This window comes from Bombus fervidus, chromosome 11, assembly GCF_041682495.2.
Source record: "Bombus fervidus isolate BK054 chromosome 11, iyBomFerv1, whole genome shotgun sequence".
Lineage (NCBI taxonomy): Eukaryota > Metazoa > Arthropoda > Insecta > Hymenoptera > Apidae > Bombus > Bombus fervidus.
This window is the reverse complement of record NC_091527.1, coordinates 6,887,907-6,908,508: the sequence shown is the minus strand read 5'-3', so window position 1 is coordinate 6,908,508 and position 20,602 is coordinate 6,887,907. Positions and strand designations below refer to the sequence as shown.

Sequence of the window (20,602 nt, the reverse complement as noted above, 5' to 3'; positions counted from 1 at the left end):
TGCCAATTTCTTCTACTATATCACCATTTTTCGCTCATATCGTAGGACTTCGAGTTCCGATAGGAACATTCGATCGATAAGAATTCGGTTAATCGGGCATTAGCTACAATTTCGTTCTACTCTGATAGAGTTCTACCGCGCTGCACTGAGAGTTGGAGAGAGTTCAAGGAATGCGTTCTGATTCATTGTGACGGGTTTAAGCTCCAATTTTACATGTACTTTGACTGTAGAGTTTAACTGGCTAAGAATCTACCGATCGTGTCGTCTCACGACATGAAATTCCAGCTATTTTTGCAACTGCGTCTAACATCTAAACGCACCTTCGTGTCTCCTTGTTTCCTTATCTCCCACATACAAAAAAAAAAAAAAAAAAAAGAAGTACACAAAGGGACCATCGTAACAACGTAACGCATTTGTAGCATTGTAATAGCAAGGGACGTTTGGTTTTGTTAATATTTAAAGGAAATCTGTGCACGTTATACTTACCGAGAGAACGTTTCGTTGAGCACACGTCTTGGCGGACGCGACGAGTTTAAGATACACGCGGAGCGGTTGTAGGCCGATGTTTGCGAGCGTTGAACGGGCTCCTTTTAGAAGCCCTCGATGTAGCCGTAGGCCTCGAGGATCGACATAATGAGGTAGAACACCCAGAGGAAAAAAAGGACCAGCGACGTAACGAGCTTCGGTACGAAAGGTCCGCCGAGTTCGCCGCCAATGTTCTTCGTCCGCCTCAGTAGCAGAATCAGGATTACCAGGCAAGCTTCCGTGCAGAACAACGTCACGCAGAAGGCTAAACTGTTGCAAAGATTATTATTTTTCCTTTATTAATATCTTTCGCTAATGCTTTATGTATAAACCTATCTGTAATTTATTTCTATTGTGATTATAACAGAACCTTATTCGTGCGAGTTCACGAAGAGGCAAACGGTTGGTTCGAGCAAAGTTCGTACAGCAAGAGTTCGTGGATCTTCTTCGTGGCGATTTCTCGCAATATTTCAAGAGCATTCTACGATAGAAGTTCATTTCTAAACAAATGGAATCAATGGGCGAAACTCCGGTTAATCAGACACTAATTAAAATCTCGTTCCGATATACTGCAAATGTATTTTATATTTGACACAACTGTCGTCGCGTCGATCGAATTTATTTGAGCTTCTGTCACGTGAATAAAAAACAACCGATGATCGGAGAAATTAGGAAACTTCTACCGTACGAACTGTCCCGTTATACGAGCTGTTTGTTCTCTAGCGAATAAATGGAGTTTGAAAATATAAACGGGAACAATAGACGCGTCTCATAACAAACGCGAAGTGAATTCCCGACGTGGGTGACGTCGATAGACCGGAAATCTCGCTGTATTTCGCTGTGGAAAATCGCTTCAAAGAGTGACATATTGATAAAGAGAAATAAATCATAGTCTCTTTATGTCAAACGCGCGGTACCCGGAGTCATGTTATCAGATAATGGATGCAAAGTCGAATCGATCGATACCCGAAACGCAAAAACGATCGAGAACATTATAACGCCATCTGTGCACACACCATGCAACTACAATCCTTTGGTGCCGCTTGTTCGCGTCGCATCTGTTGCCATTCGAATGATTTATGGCTTAACAACGGATCGATGTTGGACAATTTCGATTGAAAAAAAAAAAGTCAATTTATTCTTAGGTCGATCGTTTCACCGTTCATCCGGATAATTGACCGTTGCTGCATCTAGTGCATGTTTGTTTTCACGACGCGATTCGATTCCACGCCCGTGAAATATTCCCCGCGAAACATTGGCCTGGACGGATTCGAGTTTCGCGGAGAGATGAGCTCGAATAAGATTCGTGATACGTTTTACCTCGCCTTGGAAATTCATGCAAGGCAGGTTCCGCTATCGGCAGCCTAGCTCTGGCAGGCGAGAAAATTGGGCGCAGCTAGAGAAACGCAGCGTCTTACTCGGGGGAATGCATGATTACGACCATGAGTTACGGTTTGTGGTAAGATCGAGCCATGCAGCTTGCATTCTGCAAACCAGCGCTCGCGCGCGACCTAGAATATCTTGTATTTTTAATAAGACTTCAATGTTCGATGTAGGTAACGAACCTTAAATTGCACATGCATTTTGCAAATACTACATTGGTATACTATTTTTGGACTAAGAATATCAAGCTAAATTCCTATTCCTATACCTAGCCGATGATTATTTATCTTTCTGCACTTTTGAAACAGACAGAGCTACCGCCCTCAGACTTTTGAACGGGGTTGTACATTTTCCCCATCGAACAGTCTGTGAGTGTTTCGTTTCTTAGACGGGATACCGTATTTTGTAATTCGAGAGAATCATAAAAAAAAAAATTGATACGAAATCGTACCGCTTCGGTCATCTACACGGTTGCTATCGCGTTACGAGCAATTTAGATTCCATTTTAAATCGTCAGATAAATTAACCTCTAAGACTGTGAACGTCCTTACCGAACCCTCAAACCGTAAACCTGGCTCTTTCACGTGTGATGCATTTTTCAGTAGGTGATATATTCCTGCGAGAAGGTTTACGTAACATCTTCGAACGCACCGAATCATAAAACTTTTGCCAAATATCTTCTTCCAGGCGAGAGGAAAACAGGTTTCCTATCTACTACCTTTCGCGGGAAACTCAATCTGTTCGAAATAATTCGGGATAACGAGATATCCACCTTTGCAGTTTGAAGGTTGGAACGTAATTGACGTGTTTGGCTGAGAAGAGAGATCACTGTCAACGGCGTGTTCACGATATCAAGTTGAGTTTCTCTATTGCTATTTATATCTATCGTATTAATTCCACCGAGAATACGATTTTATTTATTGAAAGTCGAAGTTCTGTTCAATGGTACCTACGCGCGTCCATGCGATGATTGACAACGAGTTCCGTTACGGATTTCCAAAAAGAGATGCCGACGGGTCCGGTATTTCGAAATACGGAAATTTATGCCTGGACGGCTCTTTACAGAATCGGGCGTCACCCGCGTTCCGATATTTCACGTTGTCGGTAATATCCGTATCGCGTATTACGTCCTACACAATATTCCTGCCGATATGTCACGGATAACAATTTTCTAGACCAGGACGCTGTCATCGATGTTGGTCGCGATTCAGTACATAAATCGACGATGCACCGCGGCGCTGGCCAAGTTCTCTTCCAATCTCGGACCAAATTTCTTGAGAGCGTTTCCACCGTACGAGATCGTAAATGGCAAACGACGCTCTGTTATCTGGCTTATGTCCTCGTGTTTTACCTGATATTGTTTCATTTCACGTCATCCGCTCTTATCCGGTGCCCGTAGCAGCATCGACGCGTCGCGATGCTGCTACAGATGACTATCTCGAACTGCAAGCCGCGTTCCGAACGTTCCACGAAACAATCTCCGAATCGAGATTCATTTTAGGGGCTGAAAGCCATTCGGCTGGTTTTTTACGACCGGATTGCAGATGCTGGTCGAAAGACATCCGCATTACGAAAACTATACCAGCTGGGAGTGAAACTATTGTATTTCGTCGTTCTACGTATATCATATAGGTTTTGTGTCACCATGTAAGCACTTGTACGTGAAATCGATTAAGCTTCGACGTGTAAAGCGACGTGAACGTTTTCCACCGAGCCAATATATCGTACAGACCGAGGACAGCGGGAAAAACGTAGAACGTTAGAGAATCGAACGTGCATTCGTTTGGATCGTCGTAAACGAAACGATTTCCTCGGTGTCGTTCTCCATCGAAACTGCCCAATCTCGAAAGTTCGTATTGTTTTCGTTACGATAGATCGACCCCGTCAAACCTGTTCTCTCGTGCTTCCAGGCGAAAGTTCGGAAAGAGCGTGTCGAGTTCAACGAGGCTGCTAGCAGCGAAATTTTCACGTATCGAATCGTTCGCGTATCAACATAGCGAGACGTCGTCACCACCTTTGTTCCTTTACGTTCGAACGCGTTAGCTTATTTTGAGAAATTACGATCAAATTCGATAAACACAGACTGTTTCAAAATCGATAATCAGTATAGGAATTTTTGTTCTTGGTCGGTGCTACAGTTATTTCCTTTGAAACAACCTGTACAAACGGGATGTCAAGAAAGAAGAATGAATCGATACTGACTTGCCCGGTTCTACCAAAAACTTTTCACCGTGCCAGGCATGGTAAATGGCTGCGATGCTCCATGCAATGCCGATCCCCAGGAAGACGTTCACCGCGTTACTTCCGGTCACGTTGCCCACGCTCGCATCGGCGTACTTGTCCTGGCAGGCGGCCACCTTGCTCGCGAACGTGTCTGCAATAAAGTCATACGCTTAGATTTTTCTTCTCTGTGTATCGCGTTCTTCTGTTTTCTTTTTATTTCTCCCTCGTTCTCCCTTTTAACCTCTTCTTCCATATAGTTTATCGATTTCCAACGATTTCCGCTTACACAGACCACGCAATACGGCGCGTAGGCAGTTGTTTTTACTTTGATTTATCGCGGATATAGGAAATAGAGAGGAGGTGATGCAGAAACGTGTGTCGTATGTCGAAACGAAACCCGGCGAAGCTCGTGGCACACCGCGATTTGTGGCAAAATTTTGACACAGTTAAACTACAAAAGCTCGACTACCGTTAGTTGCTTGTTTCGTTATAGAATCAGCTTTGAACGTCGTATCGTTGCAATCGTGACCTACCTAGTGGCTCACAAAATACCCGAACAGTTTCCAAAATATTTTACCAATTACTATATGTGTTATACGAGACATTTTCAAATTTCAGTAGCACCGTAATGCGATCCAAGTATCCTGTGTATACATACATTTTCAGATTCGTCAAAAATTTCACCAATATAATTACGACAGTTGTATCTGGTGTCAGTATTCATGAAATTTCAAACTGCTTGTAAAATATACATGAAATACTTTCGTGAACCAGCGTACATGGAATATCGATATAGCGAGTGTGTAACTCGATCGATCGTTTCATAATACGCGTGACACGGATGTTCCGTAAAAAGTTACGATCACCGAGTCGTCAAGTCGACGACTCACAAAATGACAGCCTCGTTAGGATAGAGTTACGTGCGCGAGACAAAGATCGAGGTTTATACAGGAATGTACGCTGTGTGTGTGTCTGCCGGAGGTTAGGAAATAATCGTATTTCCGGTCTCCGGAAGTCTTTCGTGGCAGCAGAAATTTCGAACAACTTCACGCGTAACTCTTCGACCCTCCGCTTTCGGTAAACGTCGTTAAACCATCGACGAACACCGAGAAAAATTTCTCGTAAATTTCGTTCCCAGCTTTCTCAACGATCTAATAAATACCCGTGTGCTCCTGTTAGCTTCCGGAAACCTAACTTGCACAATGGTTTCGAACAAAGTCGTTCGAGTTAGCTTACTTATCGAGAGTTATGCAGAGCGTACACGTTCCAAAAAGCGGATATCCGGAGCAAGCAACGGCGTTTAATCGGGAATATGTTTCGCCATATGCGTCGCCGCTACTTTCGTCAGTTCTTGTTATTGGCCGTTGCACGGGTCCTATCGCGACGAGAACAACACCGTGTACATGGATGCGCGAACCAGCTGACGTGAATGGTCGAAGGTGTACTTACGTATTCGTGTGTATATATGTATGCGTTCGGATTAAATCCTATGCAGCCTGTGCACCGACTCATTTCAGCTACTCTTTAACCGACTATGTACATATATAGCAGGGGCTTTTCGCCTGGAAACTTTCACGCATTCGATATCGCGTATTTGCTTGGTTCCCGATGCTGAATACACGTTGCTAAGTTTGTGAAAGATAGAAACGGAAAGAATCAGCGACGATCGTAAGTTTGGCTTCCAGGTGAATCTGTAAATTGGTAAGCTGAGGTTTTTCAGATTCTAGTAATTTCTAGTTTCATAGCAATTTCGAAAATACCTGATTTCCTATCCTTTGAATCGTTCCTTTCACTGAACATTAAATGTGGGTTAATTGGGAAAGTTAAATTCAGAAAGATCGAATAGATACGCGCATACGTGTTTGGGTTATACGTATAGGGTGAAAGCAAAAGGGGGTCCGGTTGTTTCTTCTTTAATTAAAACACCTTGCTAGGCGTACCTTCGAGAACTTTAATGGCAGCAGCATGGTTATCTCGGCTATCGCCGACTCGATTATCGCGCTAATTTGCATATATTCCGCGACTTTTAGGATCGCCATCTATTTATACTTTGTAATTGAAAAATTCTCCGGAGAATCGCATCCTCTTCCACTCGTTCGATTTATGCGCGGAGGAAAATTAAGAAAATATACGATCGTACATGGTACAATCTCTATGATTTTCTCGATATTTGTAAGATGCGTTTCCAGCCGTCGGAAAGTTCGGAATTGTACCGTTTTCGAATCATTTGCCACAGGATCGTGCACGATAGCGATTTTTCCCTGTAAGACAGTCATGGATAGGAAATTAACGGGACGTTATGGCGACGACGTGTCCCTCCATTCGACGAATCTCCCATTCGCGCAGATTGCGTGCTGGCCATTCGAATCAATTACACGGCCATTCGAACATTTCTAGGAATGTCCACGATTCGATATCGAGAAAATTTGTATAATTCACGGCCCGAGGATTATTTGGGTAACTATCGGCTTTCCAAGCGACGCGTTCCGTACTTTTACGAGCTCCGGGGAAACTTCCTCGCTTGATAAAATCTCATCAATATTTATGCCCTGCTTACATGCCTCGTCCGAGCCAAGCTTCCCTGCATCCTCGCCACAATCTTCGTAGATCGGAATTCTTCCTTATTGTCCTTTTCTCTCGAGAAAGATATCGGAGCTTCTGCTCGTGGAACATCCTAGCAATGGTGTTACGTCGCTGAAACGACGTCCATCGATAAGTTTCCAACACCGTTATGACCAAACTGGCGTTCGTTGCTTGGAACGCAGAGCTTTCCCCTTGCTTTCGTGAATTAGGATCCGAAGGAATGTTATTCGAAGATGCTGTAAGGAAACTTTCGAAGATCGATCTTGGTTCTAGCGGAGACTTGAAATCGTACTTGATGTATCTTGTTTCTTTTCATCCTCCAGTCGCCCATTGTTACATCCGTCCATTGTATCGCTTATTGTATGACGCATCTCTGCGAAGAATTGACGAGAAGAATACGTATCTACCGGTTCCTACGTTTTAACGCTACAACTACCAGGTCAAGAGATAAACAACTCTGTGTCGCGAGAAAAATTTTGTATGTTAAAAATGCTGCATTCTTGGAGATTCGAACGATATCCCAGTTTTGTAAAATATACTAATACAAGGCTTCTGCTTCTCTTACGTTCTCTACTTCTTCGTACGCTTTCCATATGATTTCCCTCGTACGAGCTTTGTCATCTTGTATTACGTTGTCCCAAAAGTTTCTTCCGTTGCGCGAGGAAATAACGCGCTACATTTCTCCTTGTATATTACGTTCTGTTATTTATATCTTGTTCTATTACTACAAAATGGATCATACATAATTCACTGAAATGCTATTAAAAAAAGTGTCTTTCTTTTGCAAACGGGTTTTTACAACAGTGCACCTTCATACAAACGTGAAACCAAGTCTGTGAAATGTCGCGGTGTTTATCTCAACAGAACAAAATGGATCGTACGCAATTCGACAAAACAATATAAAACAAAAATCGTTGTGCGTCTATTATTTCCTTATAAAACGAAAGAAACTTTTCGGACAAGTTAATATTTAGTTTAGGAGCATCTACGTTTTAAATTGAATCGTAAAGAAGGACAAAAGCTATTACAGAATGACCATAGATCAGGAGTAGAAGCTACAGAACAATTTGCACTGGAAAATCGAACAGAACAGTACGCGTTGTCTATCGATCCGCTCCTCGAACGCTCCCCAAAGAACGTCGCCTTAAAAATCTCGTAGATTGGATCGTCGAAGACGTAAAAATACGCGCTTAATTTGCCAATGAACGGGATAGCCAGGCTATACAGACGTCTTGATAATTCGGCTGGCAAGGATGTCTGATAATGGAAATGCGAAAAGCTTGTTCCTTTTCCTTGTTCGGTCGAGGACGTGCAGCCAGGACCGACGATTGATCGAAGCTACCGAATCGTTACGTTCGTTTCCGCGTTGGCGCTGTATAAAATTGGATAGCCTCGATTTGCTTGCTTTGCTTCGATTCAGCAGCTGGTGATGATAGTAGGCGACCAAGGGCGACTATAAATTCGAAGCTAAATAAAAGTTGTCGAAATGAAACGGTCGAATTATGGATATTAGGAGTCTTTAATAAACGTTATTACGTTCAGCATCGGCAAATTATTCTCCAGCGAATGAAATATGTATAGTTAACGTCGGTGTTTAAATAATGTGGAAGCTGGAGCTGGAATCCTCGATTTAACGAAATCGTTGTTATTACGTGATGCAATTACAACGAATATTTACGCACACTGCCTGTGCACACTGCGTTTGTCCATTCCGGTATTCTCCGCAACGTAACATCGAAACGAAGCTTGTTACACGACGTAATATAGTCGTTGAATCTTTTCTTTCGGACGAAATGTCTTCCTGAAGACATGGCATCGTTCGAGGAACGAACAATTTTCACACGATAACGTGAAAAGGTTCATCCAATCTATCGGGCGAGAGGCATCGGGGACAGCGAGGGAGTGGCGCGACCTCATGGTACGAGCATTGTTCGAGCTCACAAAGGCTAGATGCGATAAATTATCAGCGAGCACGGGTCTGCCGCATATCACCTCATATAGTAACCCCGTAAAATCCAGTCTGAATACGGGACAGGCCAGCAAAGGCGGAGCCGCGCAGGCTGTCACGATTGTTTGATAAATTCCCGTTACCAGCAATAATCATTTACCGATTTGCGATCTGCAATCTGCGTTAACCACGTTCTTTCGCCTCCGATCGACTAACTGAATCTTTCTGAAAAATTTATTTTCATTACTCGAGAAGAGAAGCGAGAAGAAGCATAGTTACGGCCTGGCATGATAAACGATGTTCCACATAGGGCCAGTGATATTTTGCGCCGGATTCCGTATTTTTCGCGGTTTAGAGCTCTGTAAACTCTGGTTAATCGTAGCAGTAGCTCACGTAGCATCAACGAACAGGCGAATGGAGATTAAAAGAAATAACGAAACTCGGTGGTCTAGGGGCGAATTTCACGGGTTCATCGACGAGAATAAACGTCTCCGGTGTCGACCTCGGTATGTTTTCCACGTTAAGGTCGGCTACCCCACGGAAATGAATAAAATCGTGCTGGTAACGCATTGTCGCGTGAAAACCATGGTCAGCGGCGTGCAAACGCGTTTATCACCGGTCTGTGTGCGTTGGGGTATGCATGTCAACAAGCATCCATCCCTGTTACACGCGTATGATTATCGGAATAAATCAGTCCTCTGTGCTTTTATTCAGCTACAGCGCGCGTCCATTTGCATGTCCGTGGTCCACCGTTGGCTCGGTCGTCGCAATTATGCTTGTCTCCTGTTCGTAACGTCGCGTACAGTTTCGTTGCTTTTCGTTGAACGACGCGGAAAAAGAGGCTTACGCTAGGAGATTCGACACACGTTCGCGAGGAAAGTAAATTTAAGCCAGAGTTTTCTTCAAAAGTTCAAACACGTTTAACTTCTCGGCGAGGTATACAATTTTCCGACGATGCTTTAAAAATATCGCGAGCCATTCGTATCGGAAAATACGAGCGTCGTTGTAATTTTCAGATGTTGCGCGATTAGAGGCGAACCGGGCGTTAGATTCAATGGCCGAACGCGAGGATTCCAGCTTAACGCCTTTTATCATCGGACAATACGAACGGACAACACGACATATTATAATCTGCGCACGTTATTTTCTTTTATCAATTTGGAACGGGCCATTGTTAGCGATAATCGCCTGGGACGATTGTCATTAGCATACGAGGCAACGATATATCACGCGACGCGGTTTATTTTATCCGAGCTTCGCGTTCGTTTCAAAACTCACGATATTCATCGATCTCTGTTCTCTTATCGGTCACATACGATGGTGTTGGAGCGACGTTCGTGCATTCACGATGAGGAAAATTTACGGTTGCGTCAAGACGATGTGCTTGACACACGTCTGCGTTCAGAAATATAGACGCGTCGTACACGCGGCTTCGGCACGCTTGTTAAAAAGCATCTCCTCTCTTGCGAAAGAAATTTCCGGACGGGCTTTCCAACGAACAAACGAGCCTTGAAAAGGCAAAAAATTTCGAAAGAAACGGCAGTCGTTTGAAAAGCGGTGAAAGAGACCTGCTTATCGCGGCTTTTCTCCGTTACGGGCACAATAAGCTGATACTTGATTTTATTCAAAAGAAGCCGCGCAGCACTGAAAAAAGGCTGTCTTGACCGCGCCGTTACAAATTTCGCAGGGCTTCTCTTCCACCGCGCTGCCGACGAATAAACGCGTTCAAGCGAACCCGCCTCTCAATGGCCTCCTTCCTTTGAATAGTGGAAATTCATTCGGATAAACGGCCCGCGAAATTAACCTTACCATCTTTAATTAAAAAATTCACGAGCCATTTACTTTTCTTGTTTCGATTCTTCAGCCTCGTTTTTCTTATTTCCACGTTGATAATCTCGCTCTTCCTATCTCGACGCGAACAAGCCTTCTTTTTCTCTTATCTCGATTTCAAGCATTGTCTTTGTTTTATCCACGTCACGATTTCTATTCTGTAGAAACTATTTCTCCTCTGTAGTTTCTATATGTTACAAAATAAGGTCGTATATTCGAGGTGTGTCGTTCGAGAACGAACTTCGTTGCCAATTATCGTCGAACCTAGAACAAGAGATTCACCGACCGTTGTTTAAACGTATTATTTTATCGTACGACGTTTCGACAGTTACGAGCTTACGTCATTTAAATTTCAAAGAGACTCCATTGTATTCGTAGACTAATGGCTCGAACTCGTGAAAATTGTATCGAACACAGGCCGTTTCTCTTTCTCGTTTAGTTTCCAGATCTCGAAAGTCTCCTCGAGTAGCGTAGCCGAACAATTCCCTTCGTGACTTTCTTCCACCAGGAGTCGACCATCGTTCCACTGGAATCGCGAAAGGAGACCGTAGGGAGACCGTATTTCGTCCACGCCAGGCGAAACGTCCCGCAAAGTGACACCATCTCTTGCAAGATTTATCGCGGGGTTCGAATGGATCCAGCCGATGTCGTTCCCTGGCTTTCATCTCGACATCGGTCCGTCCAGAATTCCGGACAAAAAGCAGCCGGACAAAGAGGGTTCTGAGCTCCAGCAAAGTACTTCCTCCAATCCATAGTGATAAATGTGTCGTGCAAATCGCCTGTTTCAAGGCGTCGCCATTAATTTACCCCACGTGGGCGAAACGGGTCGTTTGTATCCACGCCTAAGCTTTTTATCGTTCTTCCATAGGCTTTCTTAAGGGACCTTAAAAAGTTCTGAAATGTTTATCGAAGTCTCTACCGCGTTCTACGATCAATTTTTCAGCCGCGCGTTTAAAAGAGTTTGCCCGTGAAAAATAGAGATTCCCTTTCAGGACATTCAACAGTGAAATTTCCTCTCGGAGTATAAACGACTGATAGTAAAGTTACCCGAATAGGTAAAATTATCTCGAAACAAGATTAGAGAAAAACCTCATCAACGAATCGAGCAATTCTTCGTGCGGAGGTTAAGAGGAAGTCAAAAGCTTTCTTTGTTCCCTCCAACATCGCACATTTCCAAAGTTATTCTGCATAGCGCTTGTAAATTCTATCCTTCAAGATCTTTTTCACCGAGTTACCAAGAACGAAGGATCGTTAGCGGCAGAGGTAATCTCTTAATTGTCCTCGCGTTTCTGTATTCAGCATCGGGAGTGTCCTTGAAGTGGCGCATACTTTTCACGCGTAAAACAGCCAGCCCGCAATTACCGCTAATTGCGTCCCATTCTCTCTCTCTCTTTTTCTTGCTCGTCATTGAAAAAGAACTTATAGCTAGTCAGGAGTTCGTCACGTAGAAAATTCGTTGAAAATTGTCGTGGACTGCGAGCGTGATATCCTTGCTCCGTGGTGTTTTTCCACGGAAATGACGGTCGCGCTCGACTTACCGGGAATGCTGGTACCAAGAGCGACGAAAACCACCGCGGTAACCGAGTCCTTGATTCCCAGGGTGCAGCCGAAGTAGGATGCGACGTCTCCGATTACCGCCGTCACCACACCGATTCCGAATATGCTGATGACAAAGCACAGGTAACCACCGGCGATATCTGAAAACCGATACAGTCCAGTTTCAGTAAATTGCATACCTGCTGCACGTGGAAACCTATCGAATTGCCAGGACAATTATTTCCGCGAGGATTACAAACGCGTGTCGCGTACGTCGGGAAGATTCTAGCGAGGCAAGAAATTTCCTACTGTTCGAAGAGAACGACATTTCGTTATTATTTGATACGCTAGAACTTCGTTTATGTATACGAATTTATTAGTTAAGTTAGTTAACAGTTAATTGGTATTCATATGGAAGCGATTCTCCTTGTAAAAATAAGTCGGAAAAGGAGAGTAAAGATTTTTTCGTTCAAGGTTTCGTTTTCAAGAAAAATTGCTTCTTCTTATTCTTGTTATCTTATCTCCAGAATATCGATTATTACCTTCCTTCATTCGGCATTTAAATCGAATGGTTTCATAAATAATTCACGAAGAATTATTTTATTAAACAGCAAGCAGGAATCTTGAGGTTGTACGTGTTTAATAATACAGACGCGAGCAGAAACACAAGTTCCGTAACTGGAAACTTCTAGTTAACACACGGGTAGCTGATGGCTTTTCAAACTTTTCTATTTCGAAAAATGTTATTCTTTTTCTTTACGACTTATCTTTGTACGTAGAATCATCGCTTAATTGGTACCATGACTTCGAAGACACTCTATACGTATAATAAGAGTTCGTTAATTTGCCCAATTATCTGTAATTTGCGTTCAGATAAATAGATTTCGATTAATCTCATAGCCAGGATCTGGAAATATGGTAAATCAGTTTTATCTAAAGATTTCTGATAATTTACATAATCGAACATTAAGTCACTCTCGCGTCAAGAACGAAGAAAATATGGCTTGCCTTACGTTTACAGAAAAACTTAATAGCCTCTAATGCCGAAAAAGAAGTAAAAAGCTGAAGCAGCAAATAATTAAAGAAACGTATAAATAGAGAAACAAATATGAATGTTATGTACTGGTAGTTAACGCCCTGGCGGCGCTAGTATCGCGACACCTTAAACGTAAAATATACGTGAAAAATTCTCCCAAGCTGAAATTACTCCGGTTATTTGTATTCGCCTGTTGGAACAATCTTTGTTGCGCGGAATATACATCATAGTTTCGTAATTAAGTCAGATTAGCCGAGAAAGACGTCGCACGTTCTTGTTACTGATATTAACGAGGGAGAAGCAACGGAGTCGTTTGAATTAAATAACGCGCCGACGTTTGTTTGCGCGAAGCGTTGGCACACAGGCACGATTAAAGCGTTAATTAAGCTCGTCGGACGGTGGTGTATATTTTTCTCTTCGGAGTCCTTTCCATTTTGATTAAACGTTCGCATCACAAGGCGCATAAGCCGGTCATACGATTAATTTCTTTTCGCGATTCATCTTCCTTTCTAACGTCTCGGCTCTAAGATTCGTATTACATATTCGTTGTTTAATATTGAATTAGACACAAAATTAGATCGTTCGAGGGAATCGACGTTCAAAGCGAGATTCGCAAACCTGTGCAATACACGTCGTGTTTACTCGAAAATGGTAGCAAGCGATCTTCGACACGACGCGACACCGATGTGTCTTAACTTTGATCAGCATACTGGAAACCGTGGCTGTGTTTGCTAATCAGCATAAGCTCTTCAAGTTCATGCTAAGTAAACGCGAGGGGATTAAGGATACCCAGTTATCTCAATGCCTGAGAATGATGTTCAGCCACTCGTATCTTGTCTGTAGAATAGATCGCTCGACGATGCTTAATTGGTGAAGTTTCGCAACGATGCTACTCCGTATTATTTGTCCCCGTATTAGCTCTATAAAAAACGTAGATATTTTTCAACTTCAATAGCGACATGTTTATTAATTCTTCACAATAGATCTGGCATTCTTCATTTGGCCATGAAACCAGTTTACCCTGCATCGAGTGAAGAATTTGGAATACGAGGTCGGACCGAGCTTCAATCATGCGGTCGAAGAGTTTCGCGAAGTTTCACGTACGGCTAGCCGCACTTTCATCGAGGCGATGGATCACTTGGATTTCCATTTGCTCGTCGTGGCGAATTATTTGTTCCCGACATTCCTGCCGGGGAATTGTAGCCTTGACGGTTCGCCGATCGATATAGATGAATTCCGCGAGGCAAATGGAATCGTCGTGTTACCAGCGCAATTTCCATTCCACACGTTCGTTTGTATTCGCGTACCCGTTCTTTCGCCTCCGTGTTCTTTTTCCTTTTTCCTGCCAAGGGGATTAATTCGTCGGACGACAACGCGGGGCTGTTTACGTTCGATTAATGCGTATCGGCTTTTTTCCACGTACTTTCTCAACAGCCCGAGTAGTCTCGCGATTCTCATTGCCAGCGTCAAACGAATTCCTCGAATTCGCTAGCTCCGGCTCTGTTTTTCCGAACGATGAAGTTGCGATAAAGGAAATTAGAACAGTTGGTTAATGAGGTGCTCGAGAGAGTCTCTTTGAATTAAACAAAGCCGATGAACAGAGCTACAAGGAAACTGTTGAACAGCAAGAGACGGGAGTCTCTGGCGTTTTGGTAAATTCTAAACTGTCCCGACGACAAGCGGAGGCTCAACTCTTGAACTTTAATAGAAGCGAGTTGCACGACCGACGCGCACGCGCTAACGTTGCACCAGATGCACACTCGTAGACGCGCAAGTTTCCCGAGTCCTATTAGACCGAACAATGAGCTTTTTGTGTAAGCTTGTCATCGATGTCAAACGTCCTGATCGTTAGAGAGTGGTTTATCGTGGCTGGGATCGCTTACCAAGCGACGCGGGATTAGGATTGAGATCGAGCGACTCGTGTAACCGTCAGGATTACGACAGCAATCCTTCCGCTGTAAATGCGTCTCGGCATGTCGAAGACGTCTCGACCTTAATCCTTCTCATAGCGGAACCTTGGTCTCCTTGGTTTACCGAAATCGTACGATTCCAGCTAGTTTTGCTCGTAAAACGGGAACAGAGCAAATTTCGCATTATCATCATCGAACGACGATCACCAAACCTGACCGTTTACTTTATTGTTTACTTGGAAAGTCAAAGAGTCGCAGATAATCGGGAATTTTACTAAAAAGCTTTCCAGAATTCCGCAATCTTTCGGTTGAATCTGCAAAAACTCTAGGATTTGAAAATTCTGCTAGAAGGGTATGTGCGCTTTTAGATCGAAAGGAGCTTTCTCTGAGATCCGCAAGATCTTTATAGAACCGGAATATTTCACAAGAATCTACAGACGATTCGGTAGAGTTTGACAATTTTACTACAGCTGTTCTACGTCGGATGGCCATTTTATGGGAATTCGTGAAATCCTTTCTAAAATTAAGATTCTTTTTCATTAGGATTAGGCAAACAGAATTCTACTGGAATTGGAAATCTTACTGGGAGGATAATTCTAGATCGCAAAAACTTTTCATTGCAGTTGGAATTTTTCGCTGGAATCTACAGAGATTCTTTAGGGTCCGCAAATTTTACTAGAGGTATGAGATCGCAAGATTGGAATCTATAGAAATTCCATAGAGAGCAGAAATTTAACTAGACCGTGTAAGAATATTCTACATCATGGAAATTCTCGTTACAACCCGTGAAAATTCCCCAGACAATAGAAAACAAGGGGAATTATGGTACAAGTTAATACGTGTTCGAGAAGATCGAGGATCGCGTTCACGCGTTTGATTACTTTTGGGAGATCCTTGAACGGAGCAGTCCGAGATGGATGGAATTGCCGGAGATCCGTGGAATTTTATTTCGCTCGACGAAAGTCTGGCTTCTCTCATCGTCTACGTTTCTAAAGTTCGTAAACAGGGTCGGTTAACCGCCACTGTTCTGGAATTTGTATCTGACGTCTGATCCTCTCGTAGATCCTCGAAATCTACCGACCCACGAAGGAACTTTCCTGCAGGATTTCCAAAGTTCGTAACGACTGTAGTTCGCTCAACCACGTGCGAATGCCTGCAGCACCGAAACAGTTCGAACAGGCCACGTACTCAACGAAGCAATTAATTTTCTTTTTCTTTTTTTTTTTCTTTATTGAGCAATAGCCATAGACGACGGTGATCGATTCCGCCGACGCGAGTTACGTGCTTTTATCTCAGCATCGAACAGCATTTAATCTACCGACCCGGGTTCTACTTTAGTCAGAAACTTGTGTAATCGCAAAATTAACAGTTAAATAAGAGCGAATCGATTTTCATTCTTGCGAGTATACACGCAATTGTTGATAGAAATGAAACGTCGTATTAAGAAATAGAAGAGCCATAAGTAAAGAAATTATTACGTCCAAGAGGTGGAAGATTCGATCGACGAATTAACTCGTCTTCCGGTTAATAGGTTGACTGATGACAAATTGCTCGATATCGATAACAAAACTCAAACGATTTTGAGAACACACTGAGACGACCCACGCTATTTTATTCGCCCATACCCGAATATGGTTAACGCTTCGATGGCTCTCACGCGTCACCGTTTTCCCAATAGACCCGCTTCCTACCATTATTGGCTTGTACTTCCACCCTTACAACCCTCTTTCTGTCACGCTTCTGAAAACTACCTAAGGAAATAATGGTACTACGGATATGATGATAGATGAGAGCACATGTCGCGTCATGTAGCCAGAATGCTTCCTTGAATTCAATTTCAAAATGTTTCTGTTGAGACACTCTTATCGTCGGACCAAAATCACGAAGGTAAAATCCTGCTGAAAGAAATTTCCAATAGTCAGTTTCCATCATGATCGGTACACGGAGCGGTTTCAACAACGTGGTTTGCCAATAAATCAAGCCGCAGGTTGACCATCGACGCAGCCAATACTCGGGGAGACCAAGGATCGATATAGCCACGAGTCGACCTGAGAACGGCGTAAATGAGATCAACTAACACGCGTGGTGGATCATCGATAACATAAATCATCTTACCGCGTTCAGGACTTTTCCCGATCGACCGATTGGAGGGAGGCTGATTCCATAGTGGCAACATCGATCGTCTCTCGATTTAAAATTCATGGCACGTGGTTGTTGTTTGCGGTCGCTTGACGTTAATATCCATTTAATATCCTCCGCGACAGAAACGACAATATTGCAGCAAGCTAACTGCAGGTAATGACGTACAAATATATTTTACAAGTTAACATCGTCGAATATTGGATCTACGATGTGTCTATCAAAATTAGTGTCCAACTTTATAAATTGAACCCTAATAAACCGAGACAGATTTATAGATGAACACGTAAACGTATTACATTACTTAACAAGTATTTTACATCCGATTAACCATAATTTGATAACAAATAGCGATTCTCAAAGTAAAAAGGCCACGGTACGCGACAAACGGTTCTATCGATCGAAATGATTCGTTTCGATTTCATAGAAGTACTCGTCGTAGAGATAAAAACTTATCATAAACGTGATGCGGCTGAATGAAGTTCGATGGATTATCTCGTTCGTATTGCAATAATCACTTCTCACGCTGTAATAAAATTCACGGTAACTCAATTTAGTTTAATTGCCAATAAACCTACCTTCGTGCCAGATAATCGATCGTGAAACGTGGTTTCGAAAGGTGAAACGTGCATCATCGTAGGTGTTAATTCGGCAGGGCCATTTCATCGGCCGGTTCACGCCCATCTTCCGATTAAAATTATTCGTCGGCGAGGACTCAGCCGACCTTGTACAAAGTACATCGACGGCCAATTTACCTAACTCTCTGTTGCGTGTAGGCGACGAGCGAGTCACCCCTTTGGTCATCCCATGAATTACACCATATTATCCGTAGTAAATTCACCGAAGCGCAATGCGGCTCCTGCGTTCCCGCAGTTCCGCTTTGTGACGCCAGGGCGGCAATTTACCCGCCGTGTTAACGGAACGCCAACGATCGAAACGCGATAGTCGATCTTTTCTCGCGATCGATCGGAAATTGAACAGCTCGCACGGATTTTTCTCTGCGGCTGTATAGGATGTGGAGATTGACGTTCGAGATTATCGCTCGACGGATGCCGTTTTGCAATGTATTTGCACGAGAATCTGGCTTGAAAATAAACCGGTCTCTTTCATTTTGCGTTTGTGGGAAGGCTATATATGGGGAAGATACGATAAGATGCGCGTTACGTCCGGTGACTCCTTACGTTGGAGGCGGCCACCAGCTGTGCACATAGAATTAAGCGGATCGCAATAATCCTAAGGAACTGCCATAAAACGAGGCTTTTTGATTTACCGTTAAGAGCGTCAAGTGGCATAAAACATCTTCGAGTCAAGAGGGTCCTTATGGTTATTGCTCCATCAGGTAAAAATAGGGAAAACGTGGGTTTTCCCATGTATTCCACCCGCAAGCGATCAGTGGTGGGTCGATCACCACCGAACAAGAGTTTTCCTTTGCAAGAGCATCGTCACCGGATTTCACTGGATCTACGACTACAGAACAGTCAACATCTCTTTATCGGGGTTTCACCCTTCAATCATTCACTTACTTAACTTATACCTTACGCACCAGCGTAACTATCTTCTTTACAAGGTTGTTGGAAATATATACTATCTTTGAACTGTTGATCAAGTGTTATGCTACTAATTAAACCACCTCTATTATCCTAATTGAAATAGGGAATTGATCTGTTCGTGGCGTCGATTGTCTAATCGTAACGGGAATTTACGACTCCCGTTGACGCGCTTCCTCGCGATCGTGTCTCTTTGTGACTGGTCGAATAAACAATACGCATTTTTCATGTTTTACAGACGAGTAGCTTGAAACCGGTGCATTTCGTCGATTAATCGCGCGTTATCCAGATTGTCCTTTTATTTGATTCTCCAACCAACCGTGCGTTTCGCCATTCCTTTCGTAACTTTAAACACGTTACTCATCGTTGTATCGTTGTATATGTAAATATTGTATATGTAAATATTCCCAAAAATGTTATCGCTGAAAAGTTTTCAAGCAACAAATTTTCGTTACCACGAAAACACAAATTATTCGATGAAAGTCTCGCGTGTACTTGACGAAAACTCGAACCTCTTAGTTCTATTCCATCCAATTTATCCATCCAGTTATGGCTTTCCCCACCTCGTTTGAAAATTTCGTACCGCGGCGTAGTAGAAAGGAAATTAGACGCGTTCACCGGTTAAAGACGAAACCACTTGCATTTTTCTCTTTCTGGGTATGTCGAACTTGGAACGATTCGTGGGACGTGTTTATGGTTCGCTCGGTCTGTAGAATCACTGGTATGCTTAGCAGCTGCAGTCTCGTTAGTTTTGTTCGCCGAACGAACGTGACCCGATTACATCGTATAGATTATACTGAACACACGTGGCACAAATCCCAATGCACTGTGGAAACACGATCCAACCGTGATACTGGTCCAGCTCTACATTTCGACTGAACTATTCCTCGTTTCTTTATTCCTCGTTCTTCTCTTTCTTCCATTGCCCTTCACGTTCGGCTGTTCCATTCTTCCGACTGTTGAAGGCCGGAACTTGACGAAATGGAAGCTCAAAATGGTTGGAAGATCTTTTCGCGCTTTGTGTCAAGGTTGCTCGTAGACTCTGGACTTAAATTAGGAGCTAACAACGGAAGAATTTCGATCGTCTCGTTCTTTGGAAAATTCTTCGTCGTATTCGACGCTAGCTGTAAACGAGTATCTCGACGAAACGAAGAAACACTATGAGTCCATAGTCGAAGGATTTTTTCATGGTGTCTTGAAGATTTGGTATGTGCTGAGTTTAGACCAGAGGCTGGAAGGCAGCGTATTTCGACGCGTAGTTTCTCACGGTTTGGTAAAATTGTTTCGCAGATTTGATCCGGGCTGTATGTTTCCCCGCGGCGCAGCAAACAGCGACGAAGTGTCTGGCAAACACGCGGCGAACACGATTTGCTCAAGTCGGCAAATATGAGTCGTTAGGTTTAATGAGATCGACTCCGCAGTTCGAGGTTGAAGGATGCGCGCGTTACGTGGGTCTATCGCCTCGTAGAACGACGCGCAGAATCACGTTCATCGAAACGAATGTGCTCGTTGTCTCGGTAAATAATAAATCGTTGCGCTATTTTAAGGAAAAACAATAGCTACCGGCTTTCATATAGTTGGGAGAATTTTTTCTCCCTCGCGATATCATAGCAGATGGCAACTTCGATCCAGCGGATGAGATTGAACTTGCATGTTTCACGAAGTTTCTTGCGAACCGACTTGCGAAACTCTCTTTCGCCATAAATCTCCGGCAAGGGAATTATTATTCGAAAAAGATCGCGCGTCACGCGTGTCGTAATAAATCTTGGACAAAATTCGCAAAGAATCACGAGGGAGGCGCGTTCATCGGAATTTTAAGAAAAAGAAGAAGAACTCGTCGTGCACATGGCTCGTAACTCTGAAAACGTTCATCCAGCATGGTGTAAAATATCGAAACCGACGAAAAAAGCTTGAATAGGAGACGTAGAGCTTTGGAACGAAG

The 20,602-nt window shown here is 43.3% G+C and overlaps 1 protein-coding gene across 3 annotated transcripts in view; it reads right to left on the bottom strand.

Moving 5' to 3' along the window:
* Nucleotides 1-20,602, bottom strand: part of Calx (sodium/calcium exchanger 3) — a 121,476-nt gene that overhangs the window by 11,171 nt on the left and 89,703 nt on the right. Inside the window, exons 6-8 of one of the 3 annotated variants that reach the window (XR_011801103.1) lie at nt 12,031-12,189; nt 4,111-4,282; nt 487-795 (exon numbers count right to left, since the gene is read on the bottom strand). Coding sequence is in view for 1 of the 3 variants with exons in the window: in XM_072013217.1 (XP_071869318.1) it covers nt 591-795; nt 4,111-4,282; nt 12,031-12,189 (536 nt within the window). In the remaining 2 variants the exon portion in view is untranslated. Of the gene's footprint in view, nt 1-485; nt 796-3,259; nt 4,283-12,030; nt 12,190-20,602 lie in introns of those variants that run through there. The other 2 variants (XM_072013217.1, XR_011801104.1) reach the window with 2 other exon arrangements.